Here is a 24,743-nt window from a genome sequence, read left to right as displayed (position 1 = left end):
GTTCACGATAGCGGAGACTTGGAACCGCCCAAATGCCCGTCAATGATAGACTGGATAAAGAAAATGTGGCACATATACACCATGAAATACTATGCAGCCATAAAAAAGGACAAGTTCATGTCCTTTGCAGGGACATGGATGAAGCTGGAAACCATCATCTCAGCAAACTAACACAAGAATAGAAAATCAAACACCACATGTTCTCACTCACAAGTGGGTGTTGAACAATGAGAACACATGGACACGGGGAGGGGAACATCACACACTTGGGCCTGTTGGGAGATGGGGGACTAGAGGAGGGATAGCATTAGGAGAAAAACCTAATGTAGATGATGGGTTGATGGGTGCAGCAAACCACCATGACACATGTATGACTACGTAACAAACCTGCAGGTTCTGCATATGTATCTTAGAACTTAAAGTATAATAATTAAAAAAAGAAAGAAAAAGACTGAGCTAAATAATTCCTGGTATTAATGTGAAGGACAGTGATGAAAAGCACAGCAGCATATATGAGGATAAGCAAAATCTACAGTGAGAACTGTGGGGGCCCTTTCCTCTCGCTGTTCACAGGATGTCAGCAGCCAGCACACATTATAACCTTCTCAATTCCCCACTGCTATATACATAGACTAAGCAGCAGGGTAGAGGATTGTTTTTTAGGAGGAAATATCTGACTGATACTACAGTGTCTGACAGCTCATAAATTAAGCCCCAAAATATGCAAACACTGTCCACACATTTGGAAATTCTAAATTTTTAAAATTTATTTCCTCCACTTTAAACATATGGAGAGTTTCTGCTTTCGGGTATGATGGCAAGATCAGTGAATAGCAAGACAGGGTAATAGAAGCCAGTCCCCAAAGGAAAACCAAGAAGAATTGCTCCTCTGCACATTTGTGATCCTATGTTTAATAATATTTCTCTGCCATAGATATTTCAGGAAGTTATCTAATTATGAGATATTAGAATAAATGCAATAACAATAAAAATAATACCTTACTCTTTTGAATGTGTTAGTCTCTCATTTTTCCACTCTAAACCCTATGATGTTGTTATTATTGTCTTCATTGCACAGATGAGTTCACTAAGGCTGAGAATTTTTAAGGTCATGTAGCTTAAATTATTAAGTCCAATTATTTTCCTTTAGCCTCCAAGAAAACATTTCTGCCCCACAGTTTCTTCATTGCATTCTTTACTTCTGCATTTCTCAGTGTATAAATCAGAGGATTTAACATAGGAGTGATAATGGTGTAAAATACAGCCACCATCTTGTCCTCTGAAAAGGTGGTATCAGGGCGCATGTACATAAAAGTACACGGGCCGAAAAAGATAACGACCACAGCAATGTGGGAGCCACAGGTGGAGAGAGCTTTGCGCCTACCTTCTGCTGACTGCTTTCTCAGGGAAACCAGGATGATGCTATAGGAGATTAGCAAGATAACAAAGCTTCCCAGAGCAATGGTACCACTGTTGGCTGTCACAACAACACCAACAATGTATGTGTCTGTGCAGGCAAGTTTCAACACAGGGTGAACATCACAAAAGTAGTGATCTATCTCATTGGGTCCACAAAAGGGTAGTTGGACTACCAGAGCCACTTGGATAATGGAGTGTAAGAACCCACCTACCCATGTCCCTAATAACATTTTATTGCATCTCTCCCGGTCCATGATGGTCATATAATGAAGGGGTTTACAGATAGCCACATAACGATCATAGGCCATTACAGTGAGGATGAAGATCTCAGTGCAACCAAAGAAATGTACTCCAAAGAGCTGCAACATGCACCCCACATAGGAGATGGATTTGTTCTTTGCTAACAGGTCAACAATCATCTTGGGAGCTGTGACTGAGGAGTAGCAAATGTCCACAAAGGACAAGAAGCTGAGGAAGAAATACATAGGTGACTTAAACAGGTTGCTCAGGCAAACTGTCAGCACAATGAGGAGATTTCCCAGAAGAATGATTATGTAGAAGAAAGAAAACACCACGAAACAAACTTCCTCGATCTCTGGGCTCTGAGAAAGACCCCAGAAAATGAATTCAGTTACATTGTTCATTTTTTCAATGGAATGAATGGTTCAAGTTCTCAGGAGGCAATTAAACTACCTGAAAAAAAAGAAAACATTAAAAGGACTATAGTTTTTATTTCTAGCATGGAACCAATATATAATCCCAGTAGCTGAAAATGGGGAAAATGCTGATTGGCATGCATACTTAAAGAAATTGAAGTGCATCTATTTTGATCATCTTACCTCAAGGTAAGATCACATTTATTCACTTCAGTTGAGAAAGCAAAATTCAGAGAAATAAAGTGAGTCCCCTCAATCTCACATATATATTACCATGTGCCTCACTTCTCTCACCTTTTTTTAAGGTTTATTTAGCTGCTTCTAAACTTTATTTAGTTTTTATTTTGTGTAAGACGATCAGTTTTGAAAGAACTTCTGTGTTTTGTGATATGGTTACATTTATGTTATCTACCAGCAAACATCTTGAAATGTTTGCTTTATTTTCGACCTATAAATGAAAACATAAGCCCACATTTCACCTTCTGAATATTGCCATACCTGATTATCACATCCACTCATGAATACTCCGCAATTTCTCTGCAAGTTTACCCACTCATGGGCTTTGCAAGTTCTTCTCATGAAACTCTATTTTTCTGCACATGATGTATGCACGTCCACCAATGTGGTCTCAGATCCTGATAGTTGAGATGTAGTGTGGTATAATAAAAAGAGGAGCAAAATTACACAAACTTGATTCTAAAACGATAGTGCTGTAACCACAGGTAAATTATTTAACTTAATGGAAATTCTCTTATCCCCTTTGTGAAATGACAGAGTTTCAATTTCACTATTACATGCCATATTAATAGTTATTTCAACCATGAAATTAAATCACTCCATGAAATATTAATAAAACCCTGATAGGAAGGCAGAAAGAAGGTAAAACAATAAAAGAAAGATCTAGAAACAAAGCAAGATCTGATTGATTTGAAAGGAGGGGAAGTGACGTCTTATGTAATTTCTCCATGTACAAACTCAGAGTACTTTAGGATTTTCCAGGACTGACTTTGCTTTGTATTTTAAGCATTTGTCTATTAACTGAAACAAAGAAAATGGGCGTTAAAAAGAGAAGACTGTCCCTTAATGTCAACATTGCTTCATACATCTTTCTAATCTTTCTAGTTTAATTCTGGCTATATTCATTCTCCCAGTTTGGTTGAATTAAATATTGCTGGAAGAGATCATCACTGAATGATAATTTTAAAGGGTTTAGGAAAATGGCAACATTTATTTAAATGGATAAATGTTCAATGGTGACATTTCAGGCACTACAATGGGGTCATTGGCATATTTGGATGGAAAAGGGTATGTGAAATAGTTTTTTTTTTTTTTTTTTTTTTTTTGAGACGGAGTTTCGCTCTTGATACCCAGGCTGGAGCGCAATGGCGCGATCTCGGCTCACCGCAATCTCCGCCTCCCGGGTTCAGGCAATTCTCCTGCCTCAGCCTCCTGAGTAGCTGGGATTACAGGCACGCGCCACCGTGCCCAGCTAATTTTTTGTATTAGTAGAGACGGGGTTTCACCATGTTGACCAGGATGGTCTCGATCTCTTGACCTCGTGATCCACCCGCCTCGGCCTCCCAAAGTGCTGGGATTACAGGCTTGAGCCACCGCGCCCGGCCTGTGAAATAGTTTTGATTAAAGGAGCTTTTAGGATTCTTTCTCAAATCAACCATAGATGTAAATGATTCCTCCAATTACAGGTTGTCTAACAGAGACCTGAAGATCCTCTCAAGATCCATCCAGCTGAATTCTGACAACTCCTACTGAACTGTGCTCTCAGCGATCCCTATGCAGTGACGTTGTGCCTAACACTTCCAGCGTTTGGGAAACTACAGGGCTGTGTTTCTTCAGGTATTTATGTTAGAGTTGGCACAGTAGTCATTACAGGTGTGGGATCTCTTGTGCATTACAAAATAATGATTGTAAGAGTAATAGTAATAATATGATTTAGATACAGACTCAAGCACAGCGACTGCTTTTACATCCTCATTCCCCTTAGGTTTTCCTGCTGAGTTAAAAGAAAAATACTATCCTCCACTAAGAGAGGCCCTCAACTTAAGGAAGCTCACATCATAGCCATTTTGGGCAACAATTAGTTATGTTGCTTGGCTCTCATCTAGAAGAGACTGGACTGTTACACACGAGCCTGGGGATTTTTTCCCTACTGTCCACATCATAAGGTTCTAGAAGAATTTTATTTTTATTCATCAAGGTGTTTTATTCAGGTATTAATTTATCTTAATTGGAGGATTGAAATCTAAAGTTGCATTTATCAGAATTTACATCCTAGTAAAGGCTGTTAACCTTCTGAATTATGGTCTCCCTTAAATCCAATTGATGCAGTAACATCATGCTGTTTCTCTCCTTAACCCAATATCCATCACAAGCATGCCATCCTCCCTTTTCTGAGCATTTTGGGCATAACGACTCACTTTCCTTTGAAATTATTGACATTTTCTTATTCGTATCCATCCTACCCTATCTCATAGTCATGTTTAGGTACATGTTATTACCTTATTATCATCATTTTAATAATTTCATTCTGTGTTTCAAGAACAATGTTTTTCAATTATATTACAAATGTTCAAAATCTAACCATTTAATTATCTTTTCCCACAAGTATTCTGTATTAGTTTCAAAAGAAAAAAAATCTCACCAGTATTTTCCAGAGCTTGAGTTCACTTTATGTTTCTATCTCTCCTTTTGTTAATTTGGACGCAGCTCCCCAAAGTAAAGTAGCCATGATGCTGGAGGAGTCGCTTTGTAAATAATTAGTACCAGAAAATACCTGACCCCCTAAACTGAAAGGCTGGTGGAAATGAGTCTTTGTTCTTCCTGGTTTTCTCACCTAATGATATCTGCCATTTCACAGGGTCTTTGACAATAAATGCTCTTTTCTCTGTTCTTATAGGTCTATTTAAAGAGGAAGATGCAAAATGATAAATGACCTTGGAGACAACTTTTCCCCAAAGTCTTTTGCCATAGTCAAAACCAAATTGCATACCTATCAATGAACTTTAATTTCTAGTATCTGTTCAATTTTTTTAAATTAAATTTTAAAAATTATTGTTAAACACAAAAAAATGATCAATTCTCACATTAATGACTGTAACCCTAATCCAAAGCAACTCAACAAAGGGAAGTAATAATTTTATCATTCTAAACCTTGTTGTTTGAATTAATATGCTTTATTATATGCATTAAATAGTCTCTATTTGATGTAACATATTAAGATATCTGTTTTATGTTATTTATTGAATTGTAATTGTTCTTTCTTGAAAGCTCTATTTGAATAGAAAACAGTATATATGATTGTGCTATTTGGGAACATTGCTTTTCTTCTTAATTGATTCTGTGCTGATTTATGGAGAAAGAGATGGGATGAAGTTCATGTCTGACCTATGCTTGGAATAAGTATGGTGTTGGATTTAATGTATTTACTTTTTTATTGTAAATCCTTAAGTTTGACTCTTAACCACTAATATTAATCTTGCTTTTTCTTTTCCTGTTCCAACTAGTTCACTTCCCCTATGCTTGACTTTTTTACTTTACTCTTCTTACTTTATCTCACCTTTTTTAAAATTTCAAACAGCATCTAAAATGTCAAAGAGATCCTACTTATATTTTCACTATCTGGAGTTAGCAGAAGAAATAAGTGAAAAATAAAGAGCAGGAAGTAAAAGAGCAATTATGCCCAGGTTTGTGAAAACATTCATCATGATTAAGCTGGTGTGTTAGTTTCCTATTGCTGCTGTAACAAATTACCACAAACTTAGTGGCTTAAATCAGTACAAAGTTAGTATTTCACAGTTCTGGAGGTGGTAAGTCCAAAATGAGGCTCATTGGGATAAAATCAAAGCATTGGAATGGATAAATCCTTCTGAAGTCTGTAGGGGAGAACTCATTCCCTTAATTCTTCCAGCTTCTAGAATCTACCTGCCTCCTTATGACCCCTTTCCATCATCTCCAAAGCAGGCAGTGTAGCATCTTCAAATCTAACTTCTTCTGCCTCACTTTTCCACTTTAAATAAAACTTGAGAATAAATTGAGTCCACATGGACAGTGCAGTTTAAGGTCAACTGATTAGCAAAACTAATTTTTATCTACAATCTTAATCACCTTACCATGTAACAAAATATATTGATAAGTTCTGGGTACTAAGATGTGAACATCATTGAGGATCCCTATTCTGCTACTCAGTTATTTAGATGAGAAGTGGGGAAAGTCAGCCTATCTTCTATTCCTACTTTGCAAAATGTACTTTGAGATCTAGGAGATGTTTAAAAATATGTTTTGGAACAAATGCTAAATATTATACATAAATAATGGAATATTAATGTCCATATTTTATAACAGAAATGTGTGCAAAGGAAGGATATCTGATGAGAATAATCTCTTAGATAAAAAAGACAGCTACATGTCATGTGATAGGAGAATGACAGCAAATTAATAAAAGACATTATAAGAATAGTACATACACAGAAATGATCAATAGATTTAACATTCATTTATTATAATGGCTTTATTGAAATATAATTTGTATACTACATAATTCATCAATTTAACTGGTGTTTCATACACAGTTGTGCATTTATAGATTGCATTTCTGGACTTTTTTACAAAAAAAAATACAATATGTAGTCTTTTGTAATTTGCTTCTTTCACTTACCACAGGGTTCTTAAAGATAATTCCATTGATGGGAATGTAAATTAGTTCAACCATCATGGAAGACAATGTGGAAATTCCTCAAAGACCTAAAGGCAGTTACCATTCCTCCCTGCAATCCCATTATTGGGTATATACCCAAAGGAATATAAATCATTCTATTATAAAGACACATGCACAATATATTTATTACAACACTATTCACAATAGTGAATAGTGCAATCACCCTAAATATCCATCAATGATGAGACTGGATAAACAAAATATGATACATATATGCAATGGAATACTATCCAGCTGTAAAAATGAATGAAATCATGTTCTTTGCTGGAACATGGATGGAGCTGAAGGCCATTTTCCTTAGCAAACTAACACAGGAACAGAAAACTAAATAAGGCATGTTCTCACTTCTAAGTGGGATTTGAAAGTCATATTTTTCTTGAGACTGAGAGATATGAACATTTTTTGTCATACATTGTTTTCTGTAGATAAAATTTACATACATTGAAATGCAATGTTTTGAAGTATATGCTTTGATGAGTTTTGATACATGTATATATTCATGTAACCACTAACAAATTCAAGATGTAGAAAACTCAACAACTGAGAAGTTTTGTAATGACCCTTTTCAGTTCATTCTCCCAGATACAACTACTTTTCTGATTTTTATGATCCAATTTTAGTTTTTCCAATTCTAGAACTTTATTATGATTGATCAAAGTAATTATTCATTTGTGTCTGGACTCTGTTTTGAGATTTATCATGTTGTTCTGTGTATCATTAGTTCATTATTTTCCTTTGCAGGAGAGTGTTTGCTGTAAAGCATCCTATAACATTTACCGTAACAACTTTTGTCTTTTAAATGCAGTATAATTATATTTAATCTTATTAAAACTTTGGAATTTAAATTTGTACTACTACAGTTTTCTTTGTCTCCTCTATAACTTTCTTCTCAATTTTCTGTATTATTTTGACCTAATCAGGAAGATTTTTTGTGTAGTATTAAATTCTATCCTCTTTTTTGGCTTTTTTTTTTTTATTGCATTTTAGGTTTTGGGGTACATGTGAAAAACATGCAAGGTTGTTGCATTGGAGCATACGTAGCAGTGTGATTTGCTGCCTTCCTCCCCTTCACCTATATCTGGCATTTCTCCCCATGCTAGCCCTCCCCAACTCCCCACCCCCCACTGTCCCCGCCACTCCCCCCCAACAGACCCCAGTGTATAGTGCTCCCCCCCTGTGTCCATGTGTTCCCATTGTTCAACACCTGGCTATGAGTGAGAACATGCGATGTTTGATTTTGTGTTCTTGTGTCAGTTTCCTGAGAATGATGGTTTCCAGTTTATCCATGTCCCTACAAAGGACGCGAACTCATCGTTTTTGATGGCTGCATAATATTCCATGGTGTATATGTGCCACATTTTACCTGTCCAGTCTATCATCGATGGGCATTTCGGTTGGTTCCAGGTCTTTGCTATTGTAAACTGTGTAAAATGAATGTTCATTGAATGCACAATGAAAATTCGTGTGCATGTGTCCTTATAGTAGAACGATTTATAATCCTTTGGATATATACCCAGTAATGGGATTGCTGGGTCAAATGGAATTTCTATTTCTAGGTCCTTGAGGAATCGCCACACTGTCTTCCACAATGGTTGAACTAATTTACACTCCCACCAACAGTGTAAAAGTGTTCCTATTTCTCCACATCCTCTCCAGCATCTGTTGTCTCCAGATTTTTTCATGATTGCCATTCTAACTGGCATGAGATGGTATCCCAATGTAGTTTTGATTTGCATTTCTCTAATGACCAGTGATGATTAGCATTTTTTCATATGCTTGTTGGCCTCATGTATGTCTTCTTTTGTAAAGTATCTGTTCATATCCTTCGCCCATTTTTGAATGGGCTTGTTTGTTTTTTTGTTGTAAATCTGTTTTAGTTCGTTGTAAATTCTGGATATCAGCCCTTTGTCAGATGGGTAGGCTAAAAAATTTTTTCCCATTCTGTTGGTTGTCGATTCACTCTATTGACTGTTTCTTTTGCTGTGCAGAAGCTGTGGAGTTTGATTATGTCCCATTTGTCTATTTTGGCTTTTGTTGCCAATGCTTTTGGTGTTTTGGTCATAAAGTCCTTGCCTATGCCTATGTCCTGAATGGTTTTGCCTAGGTTTCCTTCTAGGGTTTTTATGGTGTTAGGTCTTATGTTTAAGTCTTTAATCCATCTGGAGTCAATTTTAGTGTAAGGTGTCAGGAAGGGGTCCAGTTTCTGCTTTCTGCTTATGGCTAGCCAGTTTTCCCAACACCACTTATTGAACAGGGAATCCTTTCCCCGTTGCTTGTTTTTATCAGGTTTGTCAAACATCGGATGGTTGTGGATATGTTGTGTGGCCTCCGACGCCTCTGTTCTGTTCCATTGGTCTATATCTCTGTTTTCATACCAGTACCATGCTGTTTTGATTACTGTAGCTTTGTAGTATAGTTTGATGTCCGGTAGTGTGATGCCTCCCGCTTTGTTCTTTTTGCTTAGAATTGACTTGGCTATGTGGGCTCCCTTTGGGTTCCATATGAAGTTTAAGGTGTTTTTTTCCAGTTCTGTGAAGAAGGTCATTGGTACCTTGATGGGGATAGCGTTGAATCTATAAATTACTTTGGGCAGTATGGCCATTTTCATGATATTGATTCTTCCTAACCACGAACTTGGAAGGTTTCTCCATCTGTTTGTATCCTCTCTTATTTCGTTGAGCAGTGGTTTGTAGTTCTCCTTGAAGAGGTCCTTTATGTTCCTTGTTAGTTGTATTCCTAGGTATTTTATTCTCTTTGTAGCAATTGTGAATGGCAGTTCGTTCTTGATTTGGCTCTCTTTAAGTCTGTTATTGGTGTATAGGAATGCTTGTGATTTTTGCCCATTGATTTTGTATCCTGAGATTTTGCTGAAGTTGCTTATCAGTTTCAGGAGACTTTGCTGAAGTTGCTTATCAGTTACAGGAGATTTTGAGCTGAGATGATGGGGTCTTCTAGATATACAATCATGTTGTCTGCAAATAGAGACAATTTGACTTCCTCCTTTCCTAATTGAATACCCTTTATTTCTTTTTCTTGCCTGATTGCTCTGGCTAGAACTTCCAGTACTATATTGAATAGGAGTGGTGAGAGAGGGCATCCTTGTCTAGTACCAGATTTCAAAGGGAATGCTTCCAGTTTTTGCCCATTCAGAATGATATTGGCTATTGGTTTGTCGTAAATAGCTTTTATTATTTTGAGATACGTTCCGTCGATACCTAGTTTATTGAGAGTTTTTAGCATAAAGGGCTGTTGTATTTTGTCGAAGGCCTTCTCTGCATCAATTGAGATAATCATGTGGTTTTTGTCTTTGGTTCTGTTTATGTGGTGAATTACATTTATAGACTTGCGTATATTGAACCAGCCTTGCATCCCCGGGATGAATCCTACTTGATCATGGTGGATAAGCGTTTTGATATGCTGTTGTAATCGGCTTGCCAGTATTTTATTGAAGATTTTTGCATCTATGTTCATCATGGATATTGGCCTGTAGTTTTCTTTTCTTACTGAGTCTCTGCCGGGTTTTGGTATTAGGATGATGTCGGTCTCTGGGAAGGATTCCCTCTTTTTGGATTATTTGGAATAGTTTCAGAAGGAATGGTACCAGTTCCTCTTTGTATGTCTGGTAGAATTCGGCTGTGAACCCATCTGGACCTGGGCTTTTTTTGGGTGGTAGACTCTTAATTACTGCCTCGACTTCAAACCTTGCTATTGGTCCATTCAGGGTTTCGACATCTTCCTGGTTTAGGCTTGGTAGGAGGCAACTGTCCAGGAATTTATCCATTTCTTCCAGGTTTTCTAGTTTATGTGGATAGAGATGTTTGTAATAATCTCTGATGATGGTTTGAATTTCTGTGGAATCTGTGGTGATATCCCCTTTATCATTTTTTATTGCATCTATTTGGTTATTCTCTCTTTTCTTTTTTATTAATCTGGCTAGTGGTCTGTCTATTTTGTTGATCTTTTCAAAAAACCAGCTCCTGGATTTATTGATTTTATGTAGGGTTTTTTGTGTCTCTATCTCCTTCAGTTCTGCTCTGATCTTAGTTATTTCTTGTCTTCTGCTAGGTTTTGAGTTTTTTGTGATCTTGCTCCTCTAGCTCTTTCAATTTTGATGATAAGGTGTCAATTTTAGATCTCTCCTTTCTTCTCATGTGGGCACTGATTGCTATATATTTTCCTCTAGAGACTGCTTTAAATGTGTCCCAGAGATTCTGGTATGTGGTGTCTTCATTCTCGTTGGTTTCGAAGAACATCTTTATTTCTGCCTTCATTTCATTGTTTATCCAGTCAACATTCAGGAGAAAGTTGTTCATTTTCCATGAAGCTGTGAGTTTCTGGGTTGGTTTCTGAATTCTGAGTTCTAACTTGATTGCACTGTGGTCTGAGAGACTGTTTGTTATGGTTTCTGTTCTTTTGCATTTGCTGAGGAATGATTTACTTCCAATTATGTGGTCAATTTTAGAGTAGGTGTGATGTGGTGCTGAAAAGAATGTATATTCTGTGGATCTGGGGTGGAGAGTTCTCTAAATGTCTATTAGGTTTGCTTGTTCCAGGTCTGAGTTCAAGTCCTGGATATCCTTGTTAATTTTCTGTCTTGTTGATCTGTCTAATATTGACAATGGTGTGTTAAAGTATCCCACTATTATTGTGTGGGAGTCTAAGTCTCTTTGTAAGTCTTTAAGAACTTGCTTTATGTATCTGGGTGCTCCTGTATTAGGTGCATATATATTTAAGATCGTTAGCTCTTCTTGTTGCATTGATCCTTTTACCATTATGTAATGTCCTTCTTCGTCTCTTTTGATCTTTGTTGCTTTAAAGTCTATTTTATCAGAGATGAGAATTGCAACTCCTGCTTTTTTTTGCTCTCCATTTGCTTGGTAAATCTTCCTCCATCCCTTTATTTTGAGCCTTTGTGTATCCTTGCATGTGAGATGGGTTTCCTGGATACAGCACACTGATAGGTTTTGGCTTTTTATCCAATTTGCCAGTCTGTGTCTTTTGATTGGGGCATTTAGTCCGTTTACATTTAGGGTTAATATTGTTATGTGTGAATTTGATCCTGTCATTTTGATGCTAGCTGGCTGTTTTGCTCATTGGTTGATGCAGATTCTTCATTGATGCTCTTTACCATTTCGTGTGTTTTTGGAGTGGCTGGTACTGGTTGTTCTTTTCTATGTGTAGTGCCTCTTTCAGGAGCTCTTGTAAAGCAGGTCTGGTGGTGATGAAATCTGTGAGTACTTGCTTGTTCACAAAGGATTTTATTTTTCCTTCACTTATGAAACTTAGTTTGGCTGGATATGAAATTCTGGGTTGAAAGTTCTTTTCTTTAAGGATGTTAAATATCAGCCCCCACTCTCTTCTGGCTTGTATGGTTTCTGCTGAGAGATCTGCTGTGAGTCTGATGGGTTTCCCTTTGTGGGTAACACGACCTTTCTCTCTGGCTGCCCTTAGCATTTTCTCCTTCATTTCAACCCTGGTGAATATGATGATTATGTGCCTTGAGGTTGCTCTTCTAGAGGAATATATTTGTGGTGTTCTCTGTATTTCCTGGACTGGAATATTGGCCTGCCTTGCTAGGTTGGGGAAGTTTTCCTGGATAATATCCTGAAGAGTATTTTCCAGCTTGGATGCATTCTCTTCGTCACATTCGGGTACACCTATCAAACGTAGATTAAGTCTTTTCACATAGTCCCATATTTCTTGTTGACTTTGTTCATTCCTTTTAACCCTGTTTTCTCTAATCTTGCCTTCTCGCTTTATTTCATTGAGTTGATCTTCGACCTCTGATATCCTTTCTTCTGCTTGGTTAATTCGGCTGTTGAAACTTGTGAATGCTTCGTGAAGTTCTCGTGTTGTGTTTTTCAGCTCCATCAATTCACTCATATTCCTCTCTGAGTTGTCCATTCTCGTTAGCATTTCGTCTAGTGTTTTTTCAAGGTTCTTAGTTTCTTTGCATTGGGTTAGAACATGGTCTTTTAGCTCAAGGAAGTTTCTTATTATCCACTTTCTGAAAGCTGGTTCTGTCATTTCATCACACTCATTCTCCATCCAGTCTTGTTCCCTTGCTGGTGAGGAGTTGTGATCCCTTGTAGGAGGAGAGGTGTTCTGGTTTTGGGTGTTTTCATCCTTTTTGCACTGGTTTCTTCCCATCTTTGTGGATTTATCCACCTGTCAACTTTGTAGTTTCTGTCTTTCTGATTTTGGTAATTTTAAGTCTGCAGCAGCTTAACTCATAAACCCCCTTTTCTTCCCCCCAGGTGTTCTGTCCCAGGGAGTTAGGGCTTTATGATTTTCCACTGTGCTGCTGCTGTTTTCTCTGCCCACGAGGTGGCAGCCTAGTCACACTCAACCTGCAGAGGCTTCACTGAGCTGCTGTGGGCTCCGCCCAGCTTCCGTGTGAACTTCCCTGCAGTCCTGTTTATATGGGTGTAGTTAGAACTGCTTCCGCTATGTTGGCCCGCCCTGTAGTGATGGAGTCTCTGTAGTGGCAGGTTGCCTTGGTTATTGCAGATTGCCCTGGGAACTGCAGGGTGCCTCTGTAATGGAGGACACCCCTCCTCCACAGAGCTGGACCATCCCGGGTTCAGTTGTGTTTGCCATGGCACTTTTTTTGCCCAGGAATCTCCTGCCTTGGCTCCCCGTTTCAGCTCCCCTTGCTGGCTTAGAGGGGACACCGTCTCATCTGCTCTGCCCCAGGAGCCACTACATTGGCTGAAGCCACAGCTCTGAGATTTGTGGTGCTTTTTTGCCCAGGAATCTCCTGGCCTGGCTCCCTGTTTCAGCTCCCCTTGCTGGCTTAGAGGGGACTCAGTCTCGCTCACTCTGCACAGGGAGCCGCTGCACCAGGATGCAGACCAAGTGGCCGCGTCGGTCAAACCAGCAGCACTGGCGACCCGTGGGGCTCCTCTGCCTGTGAATCTCCTGGTCTGTGGGCAGTAAAAATCCATCTGGAAATGTGGCGTCCACTCACCCTCTGCACTTTCTCTCGGAACTGCAATCCCGAGTTCCTCCTAACCGGCCATCTTGGATATCCTGGCTTCTTTTGAAAAAAAAAAAAAAAAAAAAAAAAACAGACTATCTTCAGGGCATTTTAGTTTCTCACACAGCAAAATTGAGCAGAAGGCATAAACATTTCCGATATAGCCTCTGCCCCTAATCAGGCCTAACTTCCTTTGTTATTAAAATTGTCCCACCAGAGAGTTTCATTCTTTACAACTGATGAATCTGCACTGACACATCATTATCATTCAAAGTACATAGGGTTTATCTTGTTATAAAACGAGGTTTTAAAATGAGATTCAGTTGGATTAATTCTTGGTATTGTATAATCTGTGAGTTTGTACAATGTATAAAAATATCTCTGCACTCTTATAATATCATATAGAATAGTTTCATTGCCCTAATATTGCCTGCCCTCTACCTATTCACCCTTCCCACACTCCTAACACATTTTTACTATCTCAATAACTTTGCCATGTTGTAATCTGCATTATTAGTATTTTCAGATTGGCTTCTTTCACTTAATAATATGCATTTAAGCCTCCTCCATGTCTTTACATGGATTGATAGCTTATTTCTTTTTAGTGCTGAACAATATTCAATTGTCTGAATATACCACAGTTTATTTATCCATAGACCTACTGAAAGACATCTTGGTTGTTTCCAACTTTGGTGATGCAGAGAAACCTAACATAAAAATCTGAAAGCAGGATTTTGCATGGACATAAGTTTTTTACTCCTTTGGGTAAATATCAAGTGGTATAATTGCTGTATCTAATGGTAAAATTATGTTTAGTACTTGAGAAACTGCCAAACTGTCATCTTGATTTAAGCCTATGATTTTAAGATCATTTTTGTAAAGGGTATAAAACCCAGATATAGATCAGAATGTGGATTATTTGACATTGGTGAAGAATTAATTTGTGGCAGATTAATTATAATTAATTATTCCGTGGAAGAATAAATTATAAAATACGATAAATTTCTTCAATTTATTTGTTAACTATACTGTTCTCTATATGTCTATTAATGCTGCTTACTGTTTTGGATAAAATTCTCCATATCCTTCTCCATCCATGCAAAGGTAGAATTCATAAAGGTTTCTATCTTGCAAATTCTATTAATATTTAATTATGTAAAGACATGATAAATAATATTGCTTCCAATCTTAATATATTTGCCAGCCTTATTCTTGTCATGCTTTCAGTTTCACTTTGGATGAAACTGTAATTGATGGTTTAGGTGCATCATTTTTTTTAATATATATATATTTTTATTGCACTTTAGTTTCTGGGATAGATGTACAGAACATGCAGGGTTGTTGCATGGGTACATACATGGCAGTGTGGTTTGCTGCCTCCATCCCCATCACCTATATCTGATATTTCTCCCCATGTTATCCCTCCACAACTCCCTACTCCCCACTGTCAGTCCCCTAGTCCCCCGAAACAGAGCCCAGTGTGTGATGCTCCCTTCCCTGTGTCCATGTGTTCTCATTGTTCAACACCCACCTATGATTGAGAACATGCAGTGTTTGATTTTCTGTTTTTGTGTCAGTTTGCTGAGAATGATGGTTTCCAGATTCATCCATGTCCCTACAAAGGACACGAACTCATCCTTTTTTATGGTTGCATAGTATTCCATGGTGTATATGTGCCACATTTTCCTTGTCCAGTCTATCATTGATGGGCATTTGGGTTGCTTCCAGGTCTTTGCTATTGTAAACAGTGCCTCAATGAACATATGTGTGCATGTGTCTTTATAATAGAATGATTTATAATCCTTTGGATACATACCTAGTAATGGGATTGCAGGATCAAATGGAATCTCTCTTTCTAGGTCCTTGAGGAAGCACCACACTGTCTTCCACAATGGTTGAACTAATTTACACTCCCACCAACAGTGTAAAAGTGTTCCTATTTCTCCACATCCTCTCCAGCATCTGTTGTCTCCAGATTTTTTAATGATCACCATTCTAACTGGAGTGAGGTGGTATCTCAATGTAGTTTTGATTTGCATTTATCTAATGACCAGTGATAATGACCATTGTTTCATATGCTTGTTGGCCTTATATAAGTCTTTTGAAAAGTGTCTATTCATAGCCTCCCCCCACTTTTGAATGGGTTTGTTTGTTTTCTTGTAAATCTGCTTTAGTTCTTTGTAGATTCTGGATATTAGCCCTTTGTCAGATGGGTAGATTGCAAAAATTTTTTACCATTCTGTTACTTGTGGTTCACGCTAATGATTGTTTAATTTGCTGTACAGAAGCTCTGCAGTTTAATTAGAGCCCATTGGTCTATTTTGGCTTTCATTGTCAATGCTTTTGGTGTTTTAGTCATGAAGCCTTTGCCTACGCCTATGTCCTGAATGGTTTTTCCCAGGTTTTCTTCTAGGGTTTTTATGGTGTTAGGTCTTATGTTTAAATCTTTAATCCATCTGGAGTTGATTTTATTTGTAAGGTGTCAGGAAGGAGTCCAGTTTCTGCTTTCTGCACATTGCTACCCAGTTTTCCCAACATCATTTATTAAACAGGGAATCCTTTCCCCATTGCTTGTTTTTGTCAGGTTTGTCAAAGATCAGATGGTTGCAGATGTGTGGCATTGCCTCTGAGGCCTCTGTTCTGTTCCATTGGTCTATATCTTTGTTTTGGTACAAGTACCATGCTGTTTTGATTACTGTAGCCTTGTAATATAGTGTGAAGTCAGGTAGTGTGATGCCTCTAGCTTTGTTCTTTTTGCTTAGAATTGACTTGGCTACGTGGGCTCTCTTTTGGTTCCATATGAAGTTTAAGGTAGTTTTTTCCAGTTCTGTGAAGAGAGTCATTGGTAGCTTGATGAGGATAGCGTTGAATCTATAAATTACTTTGGGCAGTATGGCCATTTTCACAATATTGATTCTTCCTAACCATGAACTTGGAATGTTTCTCCACCTGTGTCCTCTCTTATTTCCTTGAGCAGTGGTTTGTAGTTCTCCTTGAAGAGGTCATTTACATCCTTTGTTAATTGTATTCCTAGGTATTTTATTCTCTTTGTTGCAATTGTGAATGGCAGTTCATTCTTGATTTGGCTCTCTTTAAGTCTGTTATTGGTGTATAGGAATGCTTGTGATTTCTGCACATTGACTTTGTATCCTGAGACTTTGCTGAAGTTGCTTATCAGTTTCAGGAGATTCTGGGCTGAAACGATGGGGTCTTCTAAATATACAATCATGTCATCTGCAAATAGAGACAATTTGACTTCCTCTTTTCCTAATTGAATATGCTTTATTTTTCTTGTCTGATTGCTCTGGCTAGAACTTCCAATACTATATTGAATAGGAGTGGTGAGAGAGGGTATCCTTGTCTAGTGCCAGATTTCAAAGGGAATGCTTCCAGATTTTGCCCATTCAGTATGACATTGGCTATTGGTTCGTCATAAATAGCTTTTATCATTTTGAGATACATTCCATTGATACCTAGTTTATTGAAAGATTTTAGCATAAAGGGCTGTTGAATTTTGTCAAAGGCCTTCTCTGCATCTATTGACATAATCGTGTGGTTTCCGTTCTGTTTATGTGGTGAATTACATTTATAGACTTGAGTATGTTGAACCAGACTTGCATCCCCGGGATGAAGCGTACCTGATCGTGATGAATAAGCTTTTTGATGTGCTGTTGCAATTGGTTTGCAATATTTTATTGAAGATTTTTGCATCGATGTTCATCATGGATATTGGCCTGAATTTTTTTTCCTGTTGAATCTCTACCAGGTTTTGGTATCGGGATGATGTTTGTCTCATAAAATGATTTGGGAAGGATTCCCTGTTGTTAGATTGTTTGGAATAGTTTCAGAAGGAGTAGTACCAGCTCCTCTTTGTATGTCTGGTAGAATTCAGCTGTGAACCCCTCTGGACCTGGGCTTCTTTTTGGGTGGTAGGCTATTAATTGCTGCCTCAACTTCTGCCCTTGTTATTGGTCTACTCAGGGTTTCGACTTCTTCCTGGTTTAGGCTTGGGAGGGTGCAAGTGTCCAGGAATTTATCCATTTCTTCCAGATTTACTGGTTTATGTATATACAGTTGTTTGTAGTAATCTCTGATGGTAGTTTGTATTTCTGTAGAATCTGTGGTTATATCCCCTTTATCATTTTTTATTGCATCTATTTGATTCTTCTCTCTTTTCTTCTTTATTAATCTGGCTAGTGGTCTGTCTATTTTGTTGATCTTTTCAAAAAACCATCTTCTGGATTCATTGATTTTTTGAAGGGTATTTTTGTGTCTCTATCACCTTCAGTTCTGCTCAATCTTAGTTATTCTAATTCTCAATATTGTCTTCTGCTAGCTTTTGAGATTTTTTGATCTTGCTCCTCTAGCTCTCAATTTTGATGATATGGTGCTGATTTTAGATCTTTCCTTGTTTCTCATGTGGGCATTTATTGCTATAAATTTTCCTCTAGACACTGCTGTTAATGTGTCCCAGAGATTCTTGTATGTTGTTTCTTCATTCTCATTGGATTTGAAGCACATCTTTATTTCTGCCTTCCTTTCATTGTTTATCCAGTCAACATTCAAAAACCAGTTGTTCCGTTTCCATGAAGTTGTGCAGTTCTGAGTTAGTTTCTTAATCCTGAGTTCTAATCTGATTGCACTGTGGTCTGAGAGACTGTTATGATTTCTGTTCTTTTGCATTTGCTGAGGAGTGACTTACTTCCACTTATGTGGTCAATTTTAGAGTAGTGTGATGTGGTCCTGAGAAGAATGTATATTCTGTGGATTTAGGGTGGAGAGTTCTGTAAATGTGTATAAGGTTTGCTTGGTCCAGGTCTGAGTTCAAGTCCTGGATATCCTTGTTAATTATCTGTCTCGTTGATCTGTCTAATATTGACAGTGGAGTGTTAAAGTCTCCCACTATTACTGTGTGGGAGTCTAAGTCTCTTTGTAGGTCATTAAGAACTTGCTTTATGTATCTGGGTGCTCCTGTATTGGGTGCATATGTATTTAGGATAGTTAGCTCTTCTAGTTGCATTGATCCTTTTACCAGTATGTAATGCCCTTCTTTGTCTCTTTTGATCTTTGTTGCTTTAAAGTCTATTTTGTCAGAGATTAGGATTGCAACTCCTGCTTCTTTTTGCTCTCCATTTGCTTGGTAAATCTTCCTTCATCCCTTTATTTTGAGCCTATGTGTATCCTTGCACATGAGATGGGTTTCCTGAATACAGTACACCAATGGATTTTGACTTGTTATCCAATTTGCCAGTCTGTGTCTTTTGATTGGGGCATTTAGCCCATTTATATTTAAGGTTAATATTGTTATGTGTGAATTCGATCCTGCCATTTTGATGCTAGCTGATTGTTTTGCCCATTAGTTGATGCTGTTTTTTCATTGTGTAGATGCTCTTTACCATTTGGTACATTTTTGGAGTGGCTGGTAGTGGTTGTTCCTTTCTATGTTTAGTGCTTCTTTTAGGAGCTCTTCCTGTAGCGCAGGCCTGGTAGTGATAAAATCTCTCAGCTATTGCTTGTTGGTAAAGAATTTTATTTCTCCTTCATTTATGAAGCTTAGTTTGGCTGGATATGAAATTCTAGGTTGAAAGTTCTTTTCTTTAAGGATATTGAATATTGGCCCCCACTCTCTTCTGGCTTGTAGGGTTTCTGCTTAGAGATACACGGTCAGTCTGACAGGCTTCCCTTTGTAGGTAACCCATAGGTGCATCTTTTGTGAAAGCACATTTTATAAGCTGTATTTTAAACCATTATGGTAATTTTCACTATTCTGCTGAAGAATTTAGTACAATGTGTTAATTTTGTTTCACTTATATATTTTAATTGGTTTGCATAATCTTTTTTTGCCTTTGTTTTTTGCTTCTGCCCAATTTGTCTATTTCCTTCTTATTTTCTTGCCTTTTATTTGGAATGATATTCTTTTAAAAAATACATTTCTCTGTTTCTTTTTCTCTCCCTCTCGTGCTATTTTAGTAATCACTGAAAAACAGTCATATCTGTACATGAATATTACCAAGTCTGAATTTAATCAGTGTCTTTTCTCTCCTACTAAGCAGTACTTCTTTTCAAATTACACAATGTCATGGACTAAGGCTTTTGTTCTCTCTTCTATGTTTCATCTTACATATTAGACATAATTAATATTTTTAACACAATATCTCAGTTTACACATAAGGTTAGTATTTTCCTGATAAACTATTCCTTCCTGGATTTAAAATCTTCCTTCTTGGAACATCTTTCCTCTTAATAAAAATTAATATTTACAACTACTTTAAGTGACTGTGTCTGTATAGTAAACTCTTGGCCATGTTTAAATTGTGGCTTATTTTGTTTTATTCTACTGAAGACTGCCCACTTCACTTTTCTTGAAAAAATATAGAATTCAAGGACAATATTTTATAATTGGCACTTTTAAATGTAATTCTATTTTCTTCTACCTTCTAGTCTTTCTGTGTTTTAAATTATTATTAATTAGAAGTAATATTTGGTATGGCTCTTCTGAGAGCAAATTTTTTGAAGTCTGGTAGACATATGTTGTTCCCTTTCATTTAATCTCTAAGGTCTCTTAATATCCCTTTAACTTTTTCTATATCTTTGTCTTTCTCTCTCTTCGGTTTTCTGAGTAAATTTGTTGATATCTGGAATTCACTGATTAATTAGGATACACTACTATGTTTTATCCATTGAGTTTCTAATAAAAATATTCTTTTATTCATTAATTGAAGTTATTCTGTTTTCTAACAGCCCTGAAAATTTTTAAACTAATGTTGCAATTTAACTTTAAAATTATTTTCTATTTTATACAATAAACATTTATATTATATTTTGTGTACAATAACTATGATAAACCCAGTCTTCGGATGCTGTGCTCTGACATAGCTGTTTCCAGCCTAATTTCTTCCTATATTCAGTAATTTTTGTTGTGTAATCATTTGCTTTTGAGCATACTTTTTCTTCTTATATGTTTTGGTTTTCTATATGAGCAGATTTATTTCAACTATGCCTTAAATATAAATTCCTGAAAAGACTTTATTTTCTGTGTTAGGTGTCTGCACACACATGTGTGTATTTGTTTGACTGTGTGTGTTACAATCCAGTGTTAGCATAAATTTATAGCATGCCTTCTTCATTTGGCATCACTGCCCTTATTGGGAGTTCAGTGAAGTACATTTTTTTTTCTTCTTAGAAGCTAAATACAGAATTTCCCAAGTTTCATTTAGTATGGCAAGTACCTTCATATGCTACAATGAATATTCTATTTGATAACATATTTCAGTGCTGATACCTGTGTGTTAATCTTGCTAACATAATCCAACGCTGCATCTCTGGAAGTTTTTCTAAGCTTCATGGTGTAAACTACCTTTTTAAGAGAATTTCTTCCTTTTTCCTATGATTGACAGACAGGTTTGAATTAATCAGCTTTTCCCATACCCTACTGTATGGATTTTAGAAGTTTTACATATTTATTTCTAAATCTTTTATTTTACTTAGTGTTTTTCTATGGATAATTATTTTTTTCAATTATTACCTTTCATTTTATATCAGTAATGTATTACAAAAGAGTATTAATACAAATACAGTACTATTTCCTTAAAATTGTTTAAATTTCTTAAAATTGCTTTTTAATTACATTATAAAGTAAAATGAAATAATAAAAGACATATATTCACCAAAAAGACATGTTTCGAAGTATTCAAAGCAGCACTATAAATAATATCCCTGAATGGGAAACCACCCAAATGTCTGGCAATGAGGGAATGGATAAATTAGTCATTATATATTCATACAATACGATCCCTTATACATCAATGGAAACAATCAGAAAACTTACAAACATGAGAAATGACTCACAAATGAAATACTGAGAAGACATATTCAGTAACCAAATCTATCTTTCTTATTCTTCAAGGTACACAAACAGATAAGAACTGATTATTTTAGAAATAAATATTGTGTTTACCTTTGGGACGTATGAATTATAAAGAGGACTAAGAAGGGCTTCTGATGTGCTGAGAATATCTGTCTCTTAAGCTGATTACACAATCATGCTCAATTTGCAAAATTTCATGAGCTGTACACAAGCAATATATGCACTTTTTGTGTTTAGACTTCAGTAAAAATGTAAAAAGTTGAGGGTAATATTTCATTCATCTTGTTAGAAGTTTAAGGCATGAAAAACACCTAATCTATTTTAATTTTTCAACACAACACCACGTAATCCTTTATTTTTATGAAATATTCTGGTTATTTCATATCACATGAGCACAATAGTAATGATTAAGAAAGGTGGAAGACAGTATGGATAGGAATAATGCTCAATTTGTTATTGAGATGTCATTGTAGAAGTATAAAACCACAGAATAGATACACTTCCTGTTTGCTCACTTTTCTCTCCTAAAAATGACAAGAGCATGATGATAGTGACTCTTTCTCACTCATGTGTTGTGGTCTCTGGGAACTATGGCATGAAAAGCAGAAACAATTCAGAAAAGTTATTTTCCTTTCAGAACTATTTGACGACACCACACTTTCCTCATGGCATTCTTCATCTCTGTGTTTCTCAATGTGTAGATAAGAGGGTTGAACATGGGAGCAATGATAGTATAAAACAGGGCAAACACTTTATCTTCTGAGAACGTTGTGGCCGGTCTAATGTAAATGAATAATGCAGGTGTGAAAAACAGGACCACAACCATTACATGAGAACTGCAAGTGGAAAGAGCTTTGCTGCGGCTCTCTGCAGAGTATGCTCGGATGGTATATAATATAAAAACATAAGACAATATCAAGACAACAAATGTCACCAAAGCAATTAACCCTGAATTAGCAATGACTAAGAGACCTAAGATGTGTATATTAGAACAGGCCAATTTCAGCAAAGGATACACATCACAGAAGTAGTGATCTATCTCATTTGGGCCACAGAATGATACAAAGGTGGTGAGAAGAAACTGACTGGCAGAATGTATAAATCCCCCAGTACAACAAACTATGATGATTGTGTTACACCTTTGCCTGCTCATGATGATGGTGTAGTGCAGGGGCTTGCAGATGGCCACATAGCGGTCATAGGCCATCCCTGTCAGAATGAAGATCTCTATGCCTCCAAAAAAATGGGTGGTGAAGAGTTGTATCATGCAGTTATTATAGGAAATGGTCTTTCTTTCTGTCAGTAAGTCAACTATTAATTTGGGCGTCACTGTGGATGTGTAGCAGAGGTCGGAGAGTGAGAGATAATTGAGGAAGAAATACATGGGTTGGTGAATGAGTTGAGTGCAAGTGATAGAAATCATTATGAGTAAGTTTCCCATCCAAATAGCAATATAGCAAAACAAAAATAATACAAAGCAGAGGAATTCAATGTTCTTATTTTGGGAAAGCCCCAAGAGAATAAAGACAGTGATATTATTGCTTTTTTCCATGGTCCAGTGAAGATAGAACATGTAAGTCACCTGAAATGACATAATTCACAAGCTTACACTTACAAGTGTTTGTTGAGAAATATAATGATCATATTCTATTCGAGGAACTAGCTAGATTTAATTAACCTCATTCAAGTGGCTCAGAGAGTAAATACCTGGTATTCAATTAAAATGGTTCACTAATAAAACTCTCCGTAAATATATACTAGATGATTTCCATTAGCTCTTCCAGCAAATTGTGATCAATCCCTGCCCTAGTAGGTATGAATTCTATTGTTCAATCAACAATATTAAAATTATATCACAGGGAATGTTTATTTCTGAAGTTGAATGTAATATACAATATTACAATAAAAAGTAATTCCTTGCAAAGGATATTGTTTTTACTCTCTGGGACTCAAAATTTATTAAGGAAACAGGTCGTACAAATATTATTTTAAAATAATGTAGACAATTTATTGAATTGACCTCAGCACTAAGCACCAGCAATATTGATATCAAACAAATAGTATTTGATTGCATACACTAAAGCCAATGTTTTAGGTGGTGACCAAACATATTTTAAATTGTTAGAATCCTGGATGTGACTGAAAAGATGACAGTGAATTACTAACAATGTGTTTCATTGCTTTCTAAAAATAATTTTACATCAAAGTATTTTAATTAATTCTTACCAGATGTCCTCGAAATGACTGTCAATTAATAGTATACATTTTCAGCCCTAATCTCATTCTTGACTTCTCAATTAAACCCTCCTTAAATTTCTTCCTCATCTCTCCACATTACCAAATTAACCAATACAGTGTTACCAATACAACGAATAATTGCATTGTAATAGACATTAAATTTTTAAAAAGACATTCTTTTCATAGTGGAATTTTAAGAACTAGAATTAAAGGCCCTTTTTTGAGAAATAGGTTATTATTTTCTCCATAATCAGACTAATCTTTGCCAATAAATAAGAAAGGCAATTTCATTTTATTTGAAGAAAATAATAATATTGAATATACTACTAGTTTGAATTATTCCTAAAATTTCTTCTTATACATTTCCATTTTCACAAACAAATTTATATTTGTTATTTAAAATCCACCTGAAATATGAAATATACTTCTTAACCCCCATAAAGATATTAAGACTCTTACATAATATTAAGCCTAAAAACTAAAAACATCATTTGAATCCCTGTAATTGTTGTCTTGGTTTCATCAGCTGCAGCTGATGATTAAGTTCTCTACCTGGCAATTTTTCTTCTGGGTTCAACTTCTTTATAGACATAGAAACATCATGTTTAACTACTACAATGCTAGTGTTTATTTTTTAAAATTTGCTAGTAAAAACCTAATCATGCTTTATAATTTGGAGGCAATCCCTGTTACTTGTCTTAATTTAGCCGCTAACTTCAAATGTAATCTTCAAATTTATTAACTTGCTTTAAAATGCTTTATCTTCATTTTAAATGTAAGGAAATATATCTTCATCTTTGTAGTTAGAGATTGATGCTGAAACTCAACCTCAGTAATAGGTGAGAAAGGATA

The 24,743-nt window shown here is 36.4% G+C and overlaps 2 protein-coding genes across 2 annotated transcripts; both read right to left on the bottom strand.

Annotated features, from left to right (window-relative positions):
• Nucleotides 1-1,136: 1,136 nt before the first annotated feature.
• Nucleotides 1,137-2,063, bottom strand: LOC105724383 (olfactory receptor 4S2). Its single transcript, XM_012462905.2, has one exon. The coding sequence runs from the start codon at nt 2,061-2,063 to the stop codon at nt 1,137-1,139; it is 927 nt and encodes a 308-aa protein (XP_012318328.1).
• A 20,212-nt stretch (nt 2,064-22,275) lies between these two features.
• On the bottom strand, nt 22,276-23,205 carry LOC105724363 (olfactory receptor 4P4). Its single transcript, XM_012462888.2, has one exon. It carries the CDS (start codon nt 23,203-23,205, stop codon nt 22,276-22,278), a length of 930 nt encoding a protein of 309 aa, XP_012318311.2.
• Between the last annotated feature and the right edge of the window lie 1,538 nt (nt 23,206-24,743).

The sequence above is a fragment of the Aotus nancymaae genome, unplaced genomic scaffold (genome assembly GCF_030222135.1).
Source record: "Aotus nancymaae isolate 86718 unplaced genomic scaffold, 86718_ANA_hifiasm-v0.15.2.pri h1tg000059l, whole genome shotgun sequence".
Taxonomy (NCBI): domain Eukaryota; kingdom Metazoa; phylum Chordata; class Mammalia; order Primates; family Aotidae; genus Aotus; species Aotus nancymaae.
The sequence above is the reverse complement of the archived record's forward strand: the minus strand, read 5'-3'. Positions and strand labels throughout refer to the sequence as shown.